This window comes from Nelumbo nucifera, chromosome 1 (assembly GCF_055504915.1).
Source record: "Nelumbo nucifera cultivar China Antique chromosome 1, China Antique-T2T, whole genome shotgun sequence".
NCBI classification, from domain to species: Eukaryota; Viridiplantae; Streptophyta; class Magnoliopsida; order Proteales; family Nelumbonaceae; genus Nelumbo; species Nelumbo nucifera.
The window spans coordinates 167321996-167345430 of record NC_142649.1 but is presented as its reverse complement, the minus strand read 5'-3'; the positions used below and the strand labels follow the sequence as shown (position 1 = coordinate 167345430).

At 41.7% G+C, this 23435-nt stretch overlaps 1 protein-coding gene across 1 annotated transcript in view; it reads left to right on the top strand.

The window, feature by feature from the left end:
- LOC104596679 (uncharacterized) overlaps positions 1-23435 on the top strand; it is a 193226-nt gene that overhangs the window by 65529 nt on the left and 104262 nt on the right. Inside the window, 1 exon segment of the mRNA XM_088895128.1 lies at positions 19027-19533. Within this exon segment, the coding sequence (XP_088751254.1) occupies positions 19027-19533 (507 nt within the window).

Below are 23435 nucleotides of genomic sequence, written 5' to 3'. Positions count from 1 at the left end.
TTAAATCAAGCGAAGCTGAACTTTGATGGGTGCAGTTTAGGGAATCTAGGACTATCAGGCATTGAAGGAGCTTTAGAGAAAACAATGTGGCTATAGTTGCATTGTTCCCAGGGCTGATTGGAGTTGGACTAGGAGGTTCCATGAAGTCTGAATTGATGGCAGCTTTGCATGCTCTAAGGTTGGCCAAAAGGCTGGGATTAATGAATGCCAGGATGGAATGAGATTCAAAGAGAATAGTGGGATGGCTGCAGGGCAGTAGTAATGGGACTTGGCAGTGAAGGCACACATTGAGGGAAGCAAGGCAGATGATGAAGAAGAGGGTTGTTTCGGCCCAACGAATACAATGGAAAGCGGATTGTATGCCTGACACTCTGGCCGAACAAGGGGCAAATTAGGATTGTTAAAAGGCTGTTTATGTATGCTTTATGTCAGTATTAGTACCATAGGGGTAATATTGTAATTTTCCGATTATTTTATGGTCGCTCTAATATAAATATGAGAGCTGGCGCCTCCAGCTCAATCTTTTGTGTCTCAACTCTCTTCTCTCCTCTCTCCTCCCTCTTACCTCTTCTTCCTTCTCTCTTCAGCCGCTCTCTTCTCTGTTTAATTGGGATCAAATGTATTGGAGAACAACTATTGAGAATCCTTTGTTAGTCAGGGCAAATAGTATGGGTGTAGTGGCTTATGCTACCATAAAACCTAATGTACATATATTCCATTCCTTCATCGTGATTAATAAAGCTTCCATTAACAATAAGAAGAGACATACCTAAGAAACAAGGAGTTTTATAATACGTAGGACTAAAATAGAATATATGTAATGCAAATTTAATAATATTGGAGTTGAAATAAGGGTAGACTTAGGATTAGAGACCAGGAGATGATTGTGAATAAGGAAAAAAGAGGAAAGAGTTAGATTTTAGGGTTTTAGTGAAGAAAGAGAGGAAGAAAGAAACACGAAAGAAAAAGAGGGAAGGAGGGTGATTCGAACGAGATCCTAACCTTCTTTTCTCTTAAATTTTATTCATTAATAAGTGCACAATTATATAATCACCCGTAATAGAGAAATATAATCACCAATGTAACTCATACAAAGACAATAACTAAAATACCCTTACAACATTTGAGAATCTATTACTCAACACTTCCCCTCAAGTTGGTGCAAAGATGTCCACCATGCCCAACTTGCTTACAATTTCTATGTGGCATCCTTAGTGAGAATATTTACAAGTTGTAATTGGGTGGTAACATAAGGAGTACAAATTTAACCATTAAGAAGCTTTTCTCGCATGAAAGGAGTCAATGGACGATGTACCTCAATGTGCTTGGTTCAATCATGCTGAATTGGGTTGTGAGAAATACTTATTGCTACCTTGTTATCACAGTATAAGCTTTTTGGTTTTAGATGCCTCAAGATTTAACTCATTTAGTATGCCTTTTTAACCATAGAGCCTCACATACTCCATGAGCCAAAACTCTGAATTCAGCCTCAGCACTTGACCTTGCCACCACATTTTGCTTCTTACTACACCAAGTGACTAAGTTCCCTCCTACAAAAGGACAGATCTGCCCTTAGTCTTGGCAAATAGTTCTAGGGGCATTCTTGAATTGGCTCACAAAACTTACAACTTAGGCAATATCTGGCCGAGAGTGAGATAAGTACATATACTTTCCAACTAACTTTTGGTATCTCAGCATCAATTAGAGGATATCCATCCTGATCCCACAAAATGATGGTTCTACTCAATTGGAGTTTCAGCTGGTTTTGACCCTAGCATACCTGTCTCCTTTAGAAGGTTCAAGGTATACTTATGTTAGAGTGAGCCGAATAGGGGTAGTTTAGTAATCTCATGTCAATTAAGTACTTTGCTTATGTGGCTGTTTTATTAGAGCACTCTGCCCCACACTTAAGTGTGGGCAGTTTAGTCTTTGTAAGTGTAATTAGAACCTAATAAACATAAGGGGGTCGACTTAATGGGTGACTAATCAGTTTCGACTAAACCCTCCTGTTCTCTCTTTCTCTTGTCTTCTTCCTCATCTTCTTCTTCCTTCTTCACTGGTTCGGATTACTGTAGCTGCTCCAAATCATGGTATCAGAGCGAGGTTTCTGACCTGCTTCCGCTTGCAAAGCATCTCAGCTGTGTTCGTGACACCCTCTTCTTCGTTTCTGGTTAGTTAATGGAGAGAGCTGGTTTGCCCTAGGTCTGAGACATCACAGTTCGTTGCTCTCTGCTTCACACAGTTTTCTTCATCAAGGAAGGTGATTTCAGCTGTGAATGGGTTGGCTGATACTCTCAAAGGAAGGTTGGTTATTTAGTCCTTTTGTGTTGCTGGTATTTCTGGGTAGGAACCCTTCAAGAATCAGTTAGTACTGATTAGAACCTAGAGAACTAGGTTCATTGTTGCCCTAAGAAGGGCTGTGTGTGCAGTAGCCGAATGGTGTAGGGCTGCTGTGAGTTGTTGAGTAGTGTTAGGGCTGCTGTAGGTGGCCGAGTGGTGTAAGGTGGAATGCAGTGACCTTGCCAAGCTCCTTGTGGTCGTGTAATGCCCTCTTAATTGTGTTAAACAAATCTGAACTGGGTGTAGCAGTTTGACTGTGTTGTGGTGCTTGTGATGCACAATTTTTTTTTTATTGTGTGGTTGTAAGAGGGCCTACTGTTGTGTTGTGGTGCTTGTGATGCTTATGTGGGTCGTAGGTGTGTGAGGTCAGCAGTAGTGTGAAGAAGAACAAGTGTGTGCTCCCACTGTTGTGTTTAGGGGCTGCAATAGGTGCTGAAGTATCAAACTGTGAACAACATCAATCAGCTTGTAGCTGAGAAGTAAGATTAGAGGCAACTGTGAAAGAGTACAATGGCAGCAATAGGAGATGGCTACAATGATCAGAAACCTAATGTGGTAATTTCCTCCGACTACCTAGGGGTACAAATGACCTCAATTAAGCTGAATGGGGAGAACTATGTTCCATGGGCTAAATCAGTGGAAGTGTTTCTTAAGGCAAAGAAGAAAGTAAAGCATGTAAGAGATGAAAAGCCATCGGAGGACTCTCCAGGGTTTGATGATTGGGAGCAAGAAGATGCTTAAATCATGACTTGGCTATGGAATAGTATGGAACCCAAAATTAGTGCCAACTTCATGTTCCTTGATACGGCTAAGGATATATGGGAGCATGCTAAGAAGCTATATTCTAGACAAGATAACACAACAAGAGTATCAACTTTATCAGGAGTATTTTGATTTACAACAAGGAGACCCGACATATCCTTTGCAGTCAGTGTGGTGAGCCAATTCATGTAGGACCCTCGTATACCTCACTGGGATGCAATTCTTAGAATTGTGAGGTATCTGGAAGGAGCTCCAGGCCGTGGACTATTGTATAAACCAGGAGGAAAACTTGAAGTAGTGGGGTATACAGATGCAGACTGGGCAGGCTCAGTGAATGATAGAAGATCTACTACGGGCTATTGCACATTTCTTGGAGGAAATCTTGTGATGTGGAAGAGTAAAAAGCAGACGGTTGTGGCCAGAAGTAGTGCTGAAGCTGAGTATAGGGCCATGGCACATACTACCTGTGAGTTAGTGTAGTTGAGGAATCTTCTACAAGAAATTGGGTTTCACATGGATAAACCTATGAGACTGTATTGTGACAACCAAGCTGCACTCCGTATCTCATCCAATCCTGTATTTCATGAGAGAACAAAGCACATAGAGGTTGATTGCCACTTTGTGAGAGAGAAGGTCCTTGCTGGAGAGATAAACACAGAACATGTGGGCTCGAATGATCAATGGGCAGATTTGTTTACAAAAGCTCTAAACTCAGGGAAAGTGAACCATCTATGTAACAAGCTGGGATTATATGACATATATTCTCCCGCTTGAGGGGGAGTGTTAGAGTGAGCCGAATAGGGGTAGTTTAGTAATCTCATGTCAGTTAAGTACTTTGCTTATGTGGTTGTTTTATTAGAGCACTCTGCCCCACACTTAAGTGTGGGCAGTTTAGTCTTTGTATGTGTAATTAGAACCTAATAAACATAAGGGGGTCGACTTAATGGGTGACTAATCAGTTTCGACTAAACCCTCTTGTTCTCTCTTTCTCTTGTCTTCTTCCTCATCTTCTTCTTCCTTCTTCATTGGTTCGGATTACTGTAGCTGCTCCAAATCAACTTACTTTGGGAGATGAAGTTCCCCTTCTTGGATCTCAGTACCTCAATCCCAAGAAAGTTTTTTTTTTTTTTTGAGCAAAAGTAAATGTGGATTTATTCATGAGAGAGGTACATAAGAAGAAAGTAGCTTAGGTTTCCTAGATCTTTAATTTCAAACTCCTCTCCTAGAAAGGATTTTCAGCCTTTGGATGTCACTTTCATTGCCCCCTCTCACCAGTCACCACAATGTCATCAACTACATAATAACTACTATTGAGTTAATCTTGGAAACAAGAGCAAAAGTTTCCTATAATCAAGCCCTTATGTCCAAGTGCACCCGTTTGCCACCAGCCTAGCTTTATATCTCTGCAGAGCCACCTGGCTTATATTTCACAATATAAACGCATTTACACCGACTAGGTGTGTCCATGAGGCATTCCAACTAATTCCCAAGTGTCGTTTTTCTCCAATGCTCTCGTTTTTCTATACATGACATCTCTCCATTCAGGTTTGAATATTGCCTCTGTGATGCCAGTGGATAAAGCAATAGAAGAGCTAGAAGCAATGGTCTGTAATAAGGAGATATACAGTGGTAAGAAACATAGTCAGAAATAGGATACTTAGCACAAGTTCACCTTCCTTTCCTGAGAGCAATAGGCAAATTAAGGTCAAAAGGGGAAGGAACACAAGAAATAATAGGATCAGAAGGAGGAGGAACACAAGAAGTTACAGGATCAAAAGGGTTAATAGATTCAGTGGGACCTGAGATAGTACCTAAATTCAGATAAGGATCATGAGATGGTTGCTCCTATGAGTGGCCCTTCTTTTTCCTCTTCAAAACACCCTTAATTCCTTGTTAGCAGTCTCACCTTGTCCTTTGACCTAGTAAGCACTCTAGAGTCAAAGATTGAAGGATGAACAGGAACAAGGGTATGAGGAATATTCAGCCTCTCCTTGCTCCCCCTGAAGAGTGGCATCCCTAGAAGCAAAGAAAGGCATATACTCAAAGAATGACAAATCCATAGAAATAATCGTCTTCCGGAAAGTAGGATGATAGCATTTATACCCTTTCTGAGTGGTAGATATCCAAGAAAAATACACTTTAGGGCATGGGGATCAAGTTTGGAATGAGAGGAAGAGGGAATGTGAACATTAAAATACACATCCAAACACTTCAGGAGGAATATGAAATAAAAGACAATTAGGCTGAAGCAGTTCAAGGGGACATTCAAAACCAAGAACACGTAAGGGTACCTAATTAATTAGGAAGTAGTAAGGATAGCCTTGGACCAAAAGGTTTTTGGAACATTCATACCAATCATAAGGACGTGAGCTACCTCTAGAAGTTGACAATTTTTTCACTTAGCAATACCATTTTGTTGTGGTGTTCTTGGATAAGTAGTTTGATGCTCTATCCCATGGGCTACCAAATAAGATTGAAGGCCAGATAACATGTATCCACCATAGTTTTCAAGGTGTCTAGGCGATTCTAGGTGACATTGGGGCGCATAGTCGCCTAGGCGATAAAAATTTTATAACATAAAAAACTGACTTTTGCCTAGTTTCCTAGTTTCATATACCATTCAGCATGTATGATAATTGAAACAATAGCAATTCTCTTTATTAAGAACATTAAATTTCCTCTAAAAATGTGGCAAATCATCACATCTAAGGATAAAAATCTTTTACATATATTAGTTTCATTATTTTAAAAAATAATACTACTATAATAAGTATTTAATAAAGCAAATTCATATTAATTAGCAGCTAAAGAAGGTTATACTACTATAATAAGTATTTAATAGAGCAAATTCATATTAATTAGCAGCTACAGAAGGTTATTAACTTTGTTTTGGAGCAACTACAGTAATCCGAACCAGTGAAGAAGGAAGAAGAAGATGAGGAAGAAGACAAGAGAAAGAGAGAACAGGAGGGTTTAGTCGAAACTGATTAGTCACCCATTCAGTCGACCCCCTTATGTTTATTAGGTTCTAATTACACTTACAAGGACTAAACTGCCCTCACTTAAGTGTGGGGCAGAGTACTCTAATAAAACAGCCACATAAGCAAAGTACTTAACTGACATGAGATTACTAAACTACCCCTATTCAGCTCACTCTAACACTCCCCCTCAAGCTGGAGAATATATGTCATATAATCCCAGCTTGTTATATAGATGGTTCACTTTCCTTGAGTTTAGAGCTTTTGTAAACAAATCTGCCCATTGATCATTCGAGCCCACATGTTCTATGCTTATCTCTCTAACAAGGACCTTCTCTCTCACAAAGTGGCAATCAACCTCTATGTGCTTTGTTCTCTCATGAAATACAGGATTGGATGAGATATGGAGTGCAGCTTGGTTGTCACAATACAGTCTCATAGGTTTATCCATGTGAAACCCAATTTCTTGTAGAAGATTCCTCAACCACACTAACTCACAGGTAGTATGTGCCATGGCACTATACTCAGCTTCAGCACTACTTCTGGCCACAACCGTTTGCTTTTTACTCTTCCACATCACAAGATTTCCTCCAAGAAATGTGCAATAGCCTGTAGTAGATCTTCTATCATTCACTGAGCCTGCCTAGTCTGCATCTGTATACCCCACTACTTCAAGTTTTCCTCCTGGTTTATACAATAGTCCACGGCCTGGAGCTCCTTCCAGATACCTCACAATTCTAAGAATTGCATCCCAGTGAGGTATACGAGGGTTCTGCATGAATTGGCTCACCACACTGACTGCAAAGGATATGTCGGGTCTCGTGATAGTCAGATAATTCAGCTTCCCCACTAGTCGTCTATACCTTCCAGGATCTTCAAATACTTCTCCTGTATCACTGCTCAACTTAACATTTGGTTCCATAGGGGTCTCAGCCGGTTTTGCACCTAACAGTCCTGTTTCTTCCAATAGATCAAGAACATATTTTCTTTGGCACAGATTTACACCTTGTTTTGACCTGGCAACCTCTATTCCCAAGAAATATTTCAATGTTCCAAGATCTTTTGTTTGGAAATGATTTTGCAGAAATACCTTTAATTTGCCAATCCCCAATTTATCACTGCCAGTAATGACAATATCATCCACATAGACCACTAATAGAATCTTCCCAGCTTCTGAGTCATAGCTGAACACTGAGTGATCTACCTGGCACTGCTTCATTCCAAAACTCTTCACCACTTCACTGAACTTCCCAAACCAAAGCACGCGGCGATTGTTTCAGCCCATAAATTGCCTTCTTCAATCTGCATACCTTACCATCCTCCCCCTGAGCAACAAACCCAGGTGGTTGCTCCATATATACCTCCTCCACAAGATCACCATGGAGAAAGGCATTCTTTATATCAAGATGAAACAGAGGCCAATCATACATAACTGCCAGGGAAATTAGTACACGAACAGAACCAATCTTAGCCACCGGAGAGAATGTCTCCATGTAGTCCACTCCATACAACTGTGAGTAACCTTTAGCAATAAGTCTGGCCTTCAGACGCTCCACACTTCCATCTGGCAAGTATTTCACAGTATACACCCATTTACATCCCACAACATGCTTACCAGGTGGGAGAGTAGTAAGTTCCCACGTTTGAGTATGTTGAAGATCAGAAAGTTCCTCCTCCATTGCCCACCGCCAATCAGGTGAACTGAGAGCTTCTTGAACATTGTTAGGTATGGAAATAGAGGATAAAAGGGAAACAAACTGGCGATGTGATGTAGAAAGACGAGATAATGAAACAAAATTGGAAATGCGATGGAGGGTAGAACTGCGTTTACCTTTCCGTAAGGCAATGGGTAGGTCAAGGTCTGAAGGTTCAACAATAGGAGCCATAAGTGGATCCGCAGATGAGGTAGAAGCTGGAGGGGCCGGTGTCGTTCGACGTGTATACACTTGTCGGATTGGTGGATGTTCGGTGGTGGTCTGCACGGGATGAGGTGATGAGTCTATTCCAACAACAGCATCTGTAACTGGATCACTGACAGGGAGAGGAAGAGGAAGTGTGGGTGGAGACGAAGGCGCTTCAGGACTTGAGAAGAAGGGGACTGACTCAAAAAAGGTGACATCAGGGCAGACATAGCACTTCCGGGTAATGGGATTATAACACTTGTACCTTTTTTGAGTCTGTGAGTAGCTAAGGAAGACACATTTAATTGAGCGTGCATCTAGCTTGTCTATTTCAGGGCTCAGATTGTGGACAATGCACACACAACCAAAGACACGAGGAATTAATGGGAATGGAGATAAAGTGGGAAACAAGATAGAGAAGGGGGACTGACCATGAAGGATGAAGGAGGGCATCCGAATAATGAGAAAACATGCAGTGAGTACAACATCACTCCAAAAACGTTTAGGAACATTCATTTGGTGAAGAATAGACCGAGCAGTTTCAAGAAGTTGACGGTTCTTCCGTTCAGATACCCCATTTTGTTGAGGGGTGTATGCACATGATGTCTGATGAATAATGCCATGTTGTTCTAAATACTGTTGAAATGAAGTAAGAAAGTATTCACGACAATTATCTGAACGGAGAATTTTGATTGGAACACCAAATTGTGTGCGTATTTCAGCATGGAATTTTTGAAAAATGGAAAACAATTCACTTCTTTCCATTAAGTAAATCCATGTCATTCTTGAACAATCTTCAATAAAGGAGACAAAATACTTGTACCCATTATAGGACTCTATTTTGATTGGACCCCAGACATCTGAATGAACCAAAGAAAAATGACTCAACATACGACTCTCAACTCTTGGATTGAAGGACACATGACGATGTTTCCCAAACTGACATGACTCACATTGCAAAACTAACAAATGACTCAATGACGGGACCAAAATCTTGAGAGCCTTGAGAGATGGATGTCCCAGTCGGCAATGCCATTGTAGAGGAGCAAGTGATGTCTGAAGAGCAATTGAAGATCCACCACCGTCAAGATTATACAGTCCATCAGCTTCATGCCCCCCACCAATCTTCTTCCCCGTCTTAACATAACAGTTAAGAGCTTTGGTTATTTTACTAACAGACATAAGATTGAATGGAAAGTTAGGGACATATAAAATAGATGATAAGGGCACAGAAGCCATGTCAACATTACCAACACCACATATGGGAGATGAGGACCCATTGGCAAGTGTAACAGTTTGTGATGTGGAGGTTTCAGAAAGAGAAGAGAACACACCTGGAGTCCTGGTCATATGATCTGAGGCTCCAGAGTCAATAATCCAGGGAGAGGTTTTAGATGACATGCAAGCAATACCTGATTGGGCAAGTGTGGCAGTGGTATGCTGTGAAGTAGTTTGAAGGAACCGTTCATACTCATCACGTGGTACGCTCACCATTTCCCTCCCAGAGGTAGATGTAGAAGTGGGAGGAGTTCGCTCTGCCGGTTTTCTGTCACTGTTATCAACCTCACCTGCTACAGCATGATTAGCCCATTTAGAGAGAGGGCCATGTAGATCATAACAGAAATTCACTGTGTGTCCCTCTCTACCACAATGTGTACATTTCCTTGTAGATTATTCTTCCCTCTGCCACGGCCTCCCCCTGAGTCACGACCACCCCGACTAATCATGGAACTGCCACGGCCTCCTCGGGGAGCATGACCTCCCCCTCTTGTACTATGTCCAACCTCTCTAGCTGTCACAAGTGCGGATCTATCAGACTGTGTGGAGTTCTCTGTCTGTCCCAAAGAAATTCTACGAAGCCTTGAGAATACTTCCTCAAGTGTAGGAAGAGTAGAGCCCCCCAATATTTGGGCTCTAATTGGTTCATATTCCGACTTCAGCCCCACTAAAAATCTTGTAACATCTAGTTGCTCCCTTTTGCTGTTACTGAACTTTAATATCTGGAGTAAGGGGGTGATAGACATTGAGTTCATTCCTTATATTCTTCATGCTAGCATAGTACTCTTCTAGTGTTTTGGTTCCTTGTTGTAAATCAAAATAGTCCTGATAAAGCTGATACACTCTTGTTGTGTTATCTTGTCCAGAATATAGCTTCTTAGCATGCTCTCATTTATCCTTAGCCGTATCAAGGAACATGAAGTTGGCACTAATTTTGGGTTCCATACTATTCCACAGCCAAGTCATGATTTGAGCATCTTCTTGCTCCCAATCATCAAACCCTAGAGAGTCCTCCAGTGGCTTCTCATCTCTTACATGCTTTACTTTCTTCTATGCCTTGAGAAACACTTCCACTGATTTAGCCCATGGAACATAGTTCTCCCCATTCAGCTTAATTGAGGTCATTTGTACCCCTAGGTAGTCGGAGGAAATTACCACATTAGGTTTTTGATCATTGTAGCCATCTCCTATTGCTGCCATTATACTCTTTCACAGTTGCCTCTAACTGTAATCTGAAGTGCTATACTCAAAGTAGCAAGGAAGAAAAGAGAATGACAGAAAAGAAGAGAATGTCGAACTGTACTAGCCAGTCGACCAGTTCTTTATTTATAGATGAATATAGTACAAGGTACAAGAAATTACTGGGATGCCCCTAATTAGTGATGGGACACCCAGATGACTTAAATCATTAAACAGGATTAGGCCCATTAACACAAGCCCAATTACAAGATAAGTTAAACATAAGAATGGGCTAATAAGAACTCTTATCAGCCGAACATAACTCTAACATTCTAACACTCCCCCTCAAGCTAAGCATAGATATCAATCATGTTTAGCTTGCCAAGTATGTCCCTGAACTTCGTTGATGCCAGCCCTTTAGTTAATACATCTGCAATCTGCATCTCTGATGGAGTATAAGGCACACAGAGTTCTCCTGAAATAATTCTCTCTCTGACAAAGTGTCGATCAATTTCAATATGTTTTGTCCTGTCATGCTGCACAGGATTGTTGGCAATGTTGATAGCAGCTTTATTATCACAATACAGCTTGAGAGGACCCTCTGTCTTGATACCAAGCTCATTAAGGAGAGTCCTGAGCCATAAGAGTTCAGCAACCCCGTGTGCCATAGCTCGGTATTCTGCTTCTGCACTTGATCTAGCCACAACATTCTGCTTCTTACTACGCCATGTGACTAGGTTTCCTCCCAAGAATGTACAGTAACCTGAGGTTGATTTTCTGTCTCCAACAGACCCAGCCCAATCAGCATCAGTGTAGGCTTCAATTTCAAGTCTGCAGTTTTTTCTGAATAAAATTCCTTTCCCTGGGCAAGTCTTCAAGTATCTGAGGATTCTTTCCACTGCTCTCATATGAGGGGTCTTTGGTGAGTGCATGAATTGACTGACAACATGTACTGCATAGGCAATGTCTGGCCGAGTAAGGGATAAGTATATCAGTTTTCCTACCAACTTTTGGTACCTTTCCTTATCACAGTATTCCTCACCCATTGATTCTTGTAATCCATGGCTTGGTTCTATTGGAGTGTCTGCTGGCCTGCACCCCATCATGCCTGTTTCCTCTAGGAGATCTAGCACATACTTTCTTTGACATATGTAGATTCCTTCTCTTGATCTAGCAACTTCAATTCCAAGAAAGTATCTCAGATTTCCCAGGTCTTTGATCTCAAATTCTGAAGCTAAGAACTCCTTCAGCCTCTTCATCTCTCTCACATCATTTCCAGTAATCACCATATCATCCACATACACAATGAGTGCTGTAAGTTTGTCATCCTGTCTCCTTGTAAACAATGTATGATCTGCACTGCTCTGAGTGTACCCTACTTTCTTCATGGCCAAACAAAGTCTCTCAAACCATGCCCGGGGAGATTGCTTCAAACCATATAATGCTTTCCTTAGTTTACATACCTTCTTTCCAACATCATATCCAGGTAGGGGTTCCATGAATACCTCTTCATGAAGATCACCATTTAGGAAGGCAATCTTCACATCCAGCTGATGAAGTTCCCAAGAGAATTTTGCTGCTAGTGACAGTAGAACCCTGATTGTGTTGAGCTTTGCTACTGGGGCAAAGGTTTCCTTGTAGTCAATTCCTTCCTTTTGTGTAAACCCCTTTGCCACGAGTCTGGCCTTGTACCTCTCAACTGACCCATCTTCCCTGTGCTTTACTGTGAATACCTACTTGCACCCAACAGTGCCTTTCCCTTCTGGCAGGTCCACCAATTCCCATGTCTTTGCTTTCATTAGGGCTTTCATCTCCTCATTCATGGCTTCTTTCCACCTTGGATCAGATGCCGCCTCTGAATACCTGGAAGGGACACATACAGAGGAAAGAGCAGACACAAAGGAATGATAGGCAGGGGATAAGTGTGAGTAAAAAACATAATCGGCTATAGGATGCCGAGTGGTACAAGAACGAACAGGCTTACGGAGAGCAATAGGAAGATCCAAATCTGAATTGAGTGAATCAGAATTACCTTGGATTGCAGAGACAGATTGATCTGAGTTCAACTGGTTGCAATCATGAGGTTGAGGGGCCTTCTTCCTTCTACTGTATGTAAGTATCTCTTTCTCTTGTTTACTGGAACCTTCAGAAGTATCAGCCGAATCTGGAGAAGCAACTGGCACAGTGGAAGTCTCACTAGGTTGACCCGGAATGTTATAGCTAGTAGTAGTGGAAGGTGCTGAAATGGGAACAAAAAAGAAGGGAGAATGAGAATCCTCTTCCAACCCACTATTCTCCCCCTGAAGAGGATTCTGAGAAGACCCGAAATAGGGTTGAAACTCAAAAAAGACTACATCCCTGGTGACATATTTTTTCTTGGAGACAAGATCATAACACTTATACCCCTTCTGCGTAGGAGAGTACCCCAAAAATATTCCCTTTGTAGCCTTAGGATCCAGCTTGGTCTTCTTTGGATCTTTCACTTGTATGAAGCATGTACAACCAAAAACCCGCGGGGGAAGAGGAATTTCTGGAAGAGTGGGACACAAAACAGAGAAAGGGGTCTTCATACCCAGTACCTTAGATGGCATCCGATTTATCAGGTATGATGCAGTGAGAACAGCTTGAGACCAATATTGCTTGGGCACATTGTGCTGGAAAAGAAGGGCTCGAGCTGTCTCCAATAGATGTCTGTTCTTGCGCTCAGCGACCCCATTTTGCTGAGGGGTGTAAGCACACAATGATTGATGTAACATGCCTGCATCTTCCATGAATGAGTTCAGGGATCTTTCAAAGTATTCAGCTGCATTGTCTGAACGGAATTGCTTGATCTTTTTATCAAATTGTGTTTCAACCATCTTGCAAAACATCATAGTTATCCGGGGAACTTCTTCACGTCCTTTCAACAGATAAATCCAAGTGCACCGAGAATAATGGTCAATAAAACTGATGAAGTAACGGAAGCCATCAATGGAAACAATGGGTGAAGGACCCCAAACATCAGAATGAACCAAGTCAAAAGGGGCTTGAATTTCATTACTAGAAATTGGATACATTGATCTACATTGTTTTGACATTTGACACACATCACAAATTAAACTCTGACTCGAAATGCCCTTACATAATTCGGGAAACAACATTGCTAAGGAAGAAAAGGACAAATGACCTAGCCTAGCATGCCACGAGTGCAGCCTAGCTATTGACTCCACACTCTCCGGACTAGTAGTAGAAGCTTGCATGGCTGAGCTGACATCTTCATCAAAGTAGTAGAGGCCCCCATACTCATGACCACTCCCAATCGTTCTCCTCGTCAATCTGTCCTGGAAGACAATGAGAAGGAAAGAAAGTTATACTGCAGTTCAAGTTTTTTGTAAGCTTTGAAACAGACAACAGATTTGAGGTAAAACTAGGAATATGTAGGACTGATTTAAGAGAGAGATCCTTGCTTAGGTCAACCACCCCCTTTCCAGAGATGGTGGAGAGGGACCCATCAGCTACTCTCATTTTATCCTGGCCAGACAACAAATGATATGTGGAGAATAAGGAGGACATATGTGTCATATGGTCAGTGGCTCCGGAATCAATCACCCAAGAGGTAGAATTAATGGAACTAGATGCACTAAATGCAGAGGCTGTACCTGATTTGGCAAGAGAGGTGGAAGCTAAAGAATTGTTCTTCAGACGGGCTAATGCCCACTAGTGAGAACCTCTACCTCACTAGCTGTGAAGCCCAAAGTACTTGGTCCAGAGGAGTCGGCAGCCTGCCTTGCGGTGGAAGATGACACTGTCTGAATACTCTGTGAGTTGTCACTACTGTTGTTGGTGGCAAGATTCCCACTTGCTGTGTGGCCCTTCTGTTGCCTTTTGTCCTTTCTCAGAGCAGCTGGCTTCAGATGAGGGTACAGGACCCAACATTTCTCCTTTGTGTGTTTCTCACCACCACAATGTGTACACTTGAGGGACTTCTTGTCTGAAAATCTATTCCCCTTAGTGGAGACTAAGGCTGAATGTTCTCCAGGTTGTTCTGTTGACTGTGTCTGGGAGTCAACTTGCATCTCCTTTCTCCTTACTTCTTCATTCCTCACCAGGTAGTAGACATGGTGAAGCTTAGGTAATTCATCTCTCCCTAGAATCTGTGACCTTATACCTTCATATACAGGGTCAAGACCCGCCAGAAACTTGAAGGCTCTGCCCTCCTCAATCTGCTTATCATGCCTCCCCTTATCATTAGCATTTTCCCAATCCAAAATCAAATGGTGGTCAAGCTCTTCCCAGAGGCCTTCCAGTGTTGCAAAGTAGGTTGCCACAGACATGTCTCCTTGCCTTAGGGCTGCAATGTCTTGGTTCAGCCTGTAAATTCTAGCATTGTTCTTTTTCTGGCCATATGTCTTAGATACTTTCTCCCAAATTTTAGCAGCTGTGGGGAAGTGATGAACAGTTCTGGCCACCCTAGGAGTCATAGAGGCCAGCAACCAAGACATGACTGTGGCATTTTCCTTACGCCACACGGTGTATTCAGGACTGCCAATTTCTGGTTGTTTCTTGTCTCCATCCAAATAGCCTGTGAGGTCACGAGAGGTAATGAACAGCATTGCTGAGACAGACCACTCTCTGAAGTTATACTCATCTAGCAGCACACTTGTAATCTGCAAGCTGTGCAGATTAGGGTTTTCCAGGTTTGAGGACCTTGTAACAGGATAGTGAGGACATCTTGACTTCAGTCCAAGAGTTGTTCACAGTGCTGTAGGTGATTCTGTTTAGGACTGGCCGAAGTGGTCACAGTGTTCACCGTGCTGGTAGAAGTGTTCACAGTTCGGGTACTGTGCAGTGCTGTTTAGGACTGGCCGAAGTAGCAAGTACAGGGCTGTAACTGAACCAGTTCACAGTGCTAGTAACTGAAGTTACTTCAGTTAGGGCTGATAACCGACCTGAAGAGAATCTGTAACTGAAGTTACCACAGTTCTGCCCAAGTCTTGCTGGGGCACGAAGCTGCAACTGTAGAGAAGGCTAAGTCTTTACCACTTGTTCTGCGCAAGTCTTGCTGGAGCACGAAGCTGCAACTGTAGAGGAAGCTCTCCCTCTTTCGGCTAGTGGTAGGACTGCTGAAATCAGTCCTCAACTAGGTCTGTCCTATACAGACCTCTCTTAGTAGCCCAATAGCTACTATTTGCTGGAGATAATCTAGTAGGACATCTACTTCTGGGTCTTACTTCTCTTGAGTCCTACAACCAAGAGAAACCCTAGGTTCGAACTTGCTTTACTCTCTTACACTCCTAGGTCTTCACTGCAGCAACCCAGAAAAGGAAGAGAGAAGATGAAAAGACAGCAAGAGAAGAGAGTGCGCCTGCTGAAACCAGGAAGGAGCTAATGCTCTGATACCATGTAATCTGAAGTGCTATACTCGAAGTAGCAAGGAAGAAAAGAGAATGACAAAAAAGAAGAGAATGTCGAACTGTACTAGCCAGTCGACCAGTTCTTTATTTATAGATGAATATAGTACAAGGTACAAGAAATTATTGGGATGCCCCTGATTAGTGATGGGACACCCAGATGACTTAAATCATTAAACAGGATTAGGCCCATTAACACAAGCCCAGTTACAAGATAAGTTAAACATAAGAATGGGCTAATAAGAACTCTTATCAGCCGAACATAACTCTAACATTCTAACACTAACCTTACCTCTCAGCTACAAGCTGATTGATGTTGTTCACAGTTTGATACTTCAGCTATTGCAGCCCCTAAACACAACAGTGGGAGCACATACTTGTTCTTCTTCACACTACTGCTGACTTCACACACCTACGACCCACATAAGCATCACAAGCACCACAACACAACAGTAGGCCCTCTTACAACCACTCAATAAAAAAAATTGTGCATCACAAGCACCATGACATAGTCAAACTGCTACACCCAGTTCAGATTTGTTTAACACACTTAAGAGGGCATTACACGACCACAAGGAGCTTGGCAAGGTCACTGCATTCCACCTTACACCACTCGGCCACCTACAGCAGCCCTAACACCACTCAACAACTCACAGCAGCCCTACACCATTCGGCTACTGCACACACAGCCTTTCTTAGGGCAACAATGAACCTAGTTCTCTAGGTTCTAATCAGTACTAACTGATTCTTGAAGGGTTCCTACCCTGAAATACCAGCAACACAAAAAGACTAAATAACCAACCTTCCTTTGAGAGTATCAGCCAACCATTCACTGCTGAAATCACCTTCCTTGATGAAGAAAACTGTGCGCAGCAGGGAGCAACGAGCTGTGATGTCTCAGACCTAGGGCGAACCAGCTCTCTCCATTAACTAACCAGAATCGAAGAAGAGGGTGTCATGAGCACAGCTGAGATGCTTTGCAAGCGGAAGCAGGTCAGAAACCTCGCTCTGATACCATGTTTTGGAGCAGCTACAGTAATCCGAACAAGTGAAGAAGGAAGAAGAAGATGAGGAAGAAGACAAGAGAAAGAGAGAATAGGAGGGTTTAGTCGAAACTGATTAGTCACCCATTCAGTCGACCCCCTTATGTTTATTAGGTTCTAATTACACTTACATGGACTAAACTGCCGTCACTTAAGTGTGGGGCAGAGTACTCTAATAAAACAGCCACATAAGCAAAGTACTTAACTGACATGAGATTACTAAACTACCCCTTTTTGGCTCACTCTAACAAACTTTATATGATAAATATTCAAGATGGAAAGTAAAATAGAAAAAAAAACAAGGATGGAGTTTCTGTTTTATTTAATTAGAGAGAGAGAATAGAAAAAAAGAACTTTATTATAAATGATATTAACACATACATTAATAAGATACAGCAATATAAATGATATTATAAAAGGTGCCCACCTTGTCATTTTTGTCACTTATGCGGGCGCCTAGTTGCTTAAAGTCAATGCGTTTGGGTGAGGCGCCCAGCCAAGGGTTCCTAGTTGCCTAGGCAATGCCTTGACAACTATGGTATCCACCCTCATTGTCTGAGCGAAGAACCTTTAAGAGGTCATTCAAAATGAGTGCAAACCATTGTATGAAAACTTTGAAAGATTGTATAAACCTCATCTTTTGATTTCATTAGGTGCACCCAAGTACAATGAGAATAGTCATTAACAAAGCTTACAAAGTAACAATAACCAAAGAGAGTAGTAGATATGGGTCCCCAAACATCAGTATGAATAATAGCAAAAGGTGCAGAACTTTTAGTATTTTTTTATCAATAACAGAACACAATTTTATTAATGAACATTGAAAAGATACAAGATGATACAAGAATCAAGGGGAGAGGTAAACTCTCTTAACCCTCCCCAAAGAAACTATTCAGGACTACAGCAATGCCCAAAACATTCCAAATCTTCCCACCCCTTGCTTAGCAAGTGTATCAGCAAAAGAATTAGCACTTCTCTTCACCCATTGCTATTTTATTTCCATACCCTGGGTCAGTCATTTAAAACTTCCTTTTTTCATTAGCATAGTACCAAAACCCACTTTCCTCCTTTCGCAAAACTTTTAGTATTACTCAAAGGATATGATGTTCTACAATGCTTTTCCAATTCACAAGAGTAACTGCATCAAAAAACTCCACTACAAACAGAAAGCAGAGCTGTCCACAGTTGATTCTGATTTTTCACAATTTTTCCAAAATAAATTCATAAAAAATCCTAACCTTCTGATAACTATGGGAAGAACCTATACCAGAAGACTATAAATCATGCTCCATCCTCTGGTACGTTCACCAGACGAGCTGTTAGGCTGCTGATGTCATCAGGCCATACAGAAGACGTCAGCAGGCCATCTAGAATGCACAATTCATTCTCAACTTTGTTCTAACTTCGCTCTGATAGCAAGTTGGTTGTGAACAAGGAAAAAAAGAGGAGAGATTTAGGTTTTAGGGTTTTAGTGAAGGAGAAGAAGGAAGAAGGAAATGTGAGAAAGAGGGAAGGAGGGTGGTTCAAATGAGACCCTAAACTTCTCCTCTCTAACTTTTATTCATTATGAATATAAGTGCACAATTACATCATTGCCCCTGATAGAGAAATATAAAAATGTAACTCATACAGAGACAATGACTAAAATACCCTTACAACATTTGAGAACCTATAGCTCAACAGAGGTAACTCGGTGTAACCTCTTCTGTTGCCTTTTGATAATCCATATCAGGGTAGATATAGAGGAAGATATTGTCCTTCGTCCATAGAAAGCAGGATGGGAAAAATGGAGGGGTGCACCTGGAGCAATGCTTTAAAAGGCATGGGAGGCATATGCCCGGAGGCGTGCCTCCAGGTGAGGCACCCTCACAATGCCCTCAGGCACATGTTGGAGGTGTTGATGCTTCTGAGGCGCCTGGATTCTTTGGTTTTTGTCATTCCAACAATATGTTTTTCTCTGTATATTCCTTCTTCCTTCTCTGTTTTGGTTATGTTTGGCACCAATTCTTTCCAACTGGACTATGTTGCTCTTCATGACAAGTACGTATTGATTTTTTTTATTCAATATTACATGAAAGCTTTTTATTGTAACACTTTTTTCATTCTAATCAAGCTTACGATTCATGAATATTCCAATATTGATTTCTGAAAATAGGTGGAGAGAGGAGCCAATGTATACTTAAGTGGGTTAAGAGAGAAGTATTTTGGGGAAATTTTCTTAAGTGCCTCTTTTTCTCTTGGAGGAGTGTTGTCATCAGGATTACTAAATTCCTTTTCAAAAGTACCAAAACATGATCCCTACAGTTTATTCAGAAAGAACAGGTCATTTTTTGATGAGATACAATATGGATTGAATCCTGGCAAGAGAATCACCGATAAGTTTAGAATGTCAAGAGGTGACCCTGAAGAAGGATTAAAACATATTGCTAGATATGTAGAGTACTTTGAATCTCCATCAAAGGAAATATGGCTTGTATTCAGAAATGAAGGTGTATCCTTGTCAAAGTTGATATATACTACTGAAGATTCAGAAAATATAGCTAATGAGAGAAGGGGTGAACGAGTTAAAAATATACAGGTGCTTCATCCATCTACATGGTGGCGTTGGCTGAGGACAACTGAAGCTGGAAAAGAGGAAATGCGCAGTCTTATATGGCAGTTGGTAAGTCTTCATCAGAAGTATCCATTATTATTTTTTGGTTGTTTTGTACTAGTGGTACCTTAGGCATTGTTGGCCTTCTCAAAATTTATGGTGTATGCTTAATTGTTTTAATATCTAAAAGAATTGTTGAAATAATTTTGTTATTTGTGTTAGGGTCTGTTTGGCTAGTTAAAGCTTTTTATTTTATTTTCTGTTATTGTACTTCACTTACAGCAGGGGCACATGTGTCTTTTCCCTTCTTATTTCTGTCGCCCTATATAATATAATAGAAGCTGGCGCCGCCAGTACTGTTCCATTGCTCCAAACCTTTTCTTCTTCTCTTCTTTCTTCTTCCTTTCTCTTCTCTTCTTCCTCATTTTTCAATCGAATTTATTGCCAAGACGGTATCAGAGCAAGGCTGTTGAATCTGGGCGACCAAATTTTCTCTTCGAGTTGCTGAATCTGGGTGGAACTGAGGATTGAATCTGGGCTGATCAAATCAGATCCGCGACTGGTACAACCCTAAAGTTGTTTTTTCTTTTATTTCTTTCCTTGGTTGTGTACCAAGTGGAGAACAAATGAATCCAAACCACTGAATGTCGGCAGACTTTTGTGAGGGTTATACCTCTTTTATTTGTTGGATCATGTGATCGTGTACCTGTGAAAAGGTGATTGTAGGTCACAGATGACCTGTTTTCTCTGCTCGTTAGTCTGATTTCATGTGTGTTAGGATCTCTCTTATTGATTAATGCTGTGGAACTTACTGGAAAACCAATAGGCTGGGACTGTTCTTCATGCAGATCTGAAAATCAGTCTCGTCATAGTTCTTCTTTGGAAATTGGTGCTGTTTTTTTGTGCTCAGATCAAGTCCAGAACTGAATTGTTGTGTGTGGAGTTTTTTGTCGATATAAGGAGGGATCCTAAGTTGAGAGTTTAGATAAAAAAACTCTGTATTTACCATGTCGTCTGAGAATTCTGCTACTTCAGAGATTTCAGGGAGCCACAATGGAGTGAGTGGGGGAATGGATATGAATTTCCCCATGGCTGTTATTCCCTTTGATGGTCTGAACTGCCTTGAGTGGTCTAGGGGAATAAAACTCTACATCACTGCTAGGGGGAATATAGGATACATCAATGGGAGAGTGAAGGAACTGAAGAACGGAATTGCTGAATATGATAGGTGGAACCAAGAGAATAGTATGGTGATGTCATGGCTCTTGGTTTCCATGCTGCCACAGGTAAGGAAGACATTTATGTGGGCTGAAATTGCTTGTGAGATATGGGGACAAGCAAAGTCCACCTATTCAGAGTAGAGACACTATGCCAAGATATACCAATTGCAAGCTGAATCCTCTACTTGCAAGCAGGGGGAGAAGAGTCTCTCGATGTACTATTCTGATTTGACATCGATATGGAAAGAACTTGATCACTACCAGAATGTAAATTGGAAGTGTGATGAAGATGCAAAGGCATATAAGTCACTTGTATCTCAACAACGGGTCTTTACCTTCCTCCTAGGGCTGAATCCTTCATATGAGTCCATTAGGGTGCAGATCTTGGGTAGTAAAGACTTGCCATCAGTTCAGGAGGTGTATGCCTTAGTGCAGTTAGAAGAGAGTAGAAGAAGTGTGATGAATTGTGCAGAGGGGGAATCAGTTGCCCTAGCTGTCCGGGGAAATTCAGATACAAATGTCGGAGGTGCTTTTAAGAAAGGTGATTCTTAGAAGAGAACAGATGATAAGAGTAGACTTTGGTGCATTCACTGCCAGCAGACAAGACACACCAGAGATACATGTTGGGATCTCAATGGAAAACCTAAATGGGCACAGGATTTGGGTAAGAAGTCAACACTTGATCAGGGCAAGAAACCAAATCAGCAGAATCAGAAAAAGTATAACTCAGCTAGTATGGCATCTCAAGAGACTAGTCCATTGGTAACTCAGGAGAGGCATCCCAGTTCTGACCCTAAGGAAGAAATTATCAACTCCTTTCGTGACCATTTGGAATTGTTTGATAGGACTCTCCGCCAGATGGATTCTGGTCCTACTCCCTCTACCTCTTTCGCGTCTACATCAGGTAACGCTGCCACTGCCTTCCATGTGTCATCTCATGCCATTGATTCTCCTTGGGTTATTGACTCTGGAGCCTCAAACCACATGACCGGTAAGTCAAATTTATTTCAGACATATAACCTTCTCTGGGAGAGATAAGGTGAGACTAGCTGATGGTTTTTTCTCTACCATAGCTGGCCAAGGCACTATACCTCTCCACTCGGCCTTACCCTTTCTAATGTACTGCATGTTTCGAAATTACCTATAAATTTGATTTCCATTAGTGGTATTACTCACTCCTTGAACTGTTCAGTCACTTTCTTTCCGTCTTCATGTGTGTCTCAGGATTTGGCCTCGGGGAAGGCGATTGGTAGAGGAAGCATGGTGGATGGTCTCCACGTGTTGGAGAATAAAGCTGGTCTTGTGGCTACAGAGTCCATGAGTTCGTCCAGTGAGAGTTAAGCCTATTTATGGCACAGTCGCCTTGGTCATCTTTCCTTTGAGTCATTAAAAGTTATGTTCCAAAAGTTGTTTGAGTCATTGTCAGTGAGTCAGTTACAGTGTTAGACATGTCAATTGAGTAAACATTGTAGAAGTTCTTTTCCTTTGAGAAATAAAAGATCTGAATTTCCATTTCATATTGTTTATTCTGATGTTTGGGGCCCTGTTACTCTACCTATTGAGGCTAGATATAAGTACTTCATTACCTTGATTGATGATTACTCTAGATACACTTGGGTTTACCTTATGCGATCTAGAGATGAAGTGCCAAAATTTGTGAAACTTTCAACGCATGGTGTTCACTCAGTTCCAAATTGAAGTCCATATCTTCCAGTCGGACGATGCGAAGGAATACTTCCATAGTGATCTCACGGAGTTTTTTGCTTCGAGTGGGTCACTTCAACGAAGCTTTTGTGCCAGGATACCCCAACAAAACGGTGTTGCTGAACGAAAGAACCGTCACCTTCTCGAAGTAGCTCGTGGCTTATTAGTTCATACGAATGTGCCAAAACGTTTTTGGATGGATGCAGTTTTGTGTGTTACATACATCATCAACCGTATGCCATCTTGGTTACTAGAGTATAAGGCCCCACATCAGCTTCTGTTTCCTACAGCTCCGTTGTCCACCATTCCGATGTGTCTTTTTGGGTGACGTTGCTTTGTCCATAACTTGTCCCCTACTCGAGGTAAGCTTGATCCTCGAGCTATTCCTTGTGTTTTCCTTGGTTACCTTTTATCTCAAAAGGGGTATCGTTGCTATGATCCTACCTCTCGCAAGTATTATGTCTCCATCGATGTATCCTTCTTTGAGAATCAACATTTCTTCTCGGTTTCTCCTCAAGGGGAGAGTAGGGTTGAGGAGAAACAGGCGGCTCAAACTCAACTACCTCCTCTACTCGATCCTCCTCCATTCCGTGTCTTTCATCTTCACCATAAAAGCCAGCAGAGTTCAAGAGCCGTGGAACCTGACACTATGCAACCAACACCATCGGATTCGACAAAGGCAGATCCTTCTCATCAGCCAGGTACAATTGCTCCTATTGATATGCTTGTTCCTCTCAGTATTGATTCCCCTGTCATTAATGATCTTGATGTTTCTATTGCTAAGAGAAAGGGTGTTAGATCTTGTACCACTAATCATTCTATCTCTAACTTTGTGTCCTATGATCACATTTCACCTTCATTCTGTGCATTCCTCTCTTCTGTGGACAGTGTTCCCGTTCCTAAGAATGTGGCAAAAGCTTTATCCAAACCTGAATGGACAGATGCAATATAGGAAGAAATTGATGCATTACACAAAAGTGGCACTTGGGAGTTGGTGGATCTTCCTGAAGGGAAGGAACTAGTGGGTTGCAAGTGGGTGTTCACAGT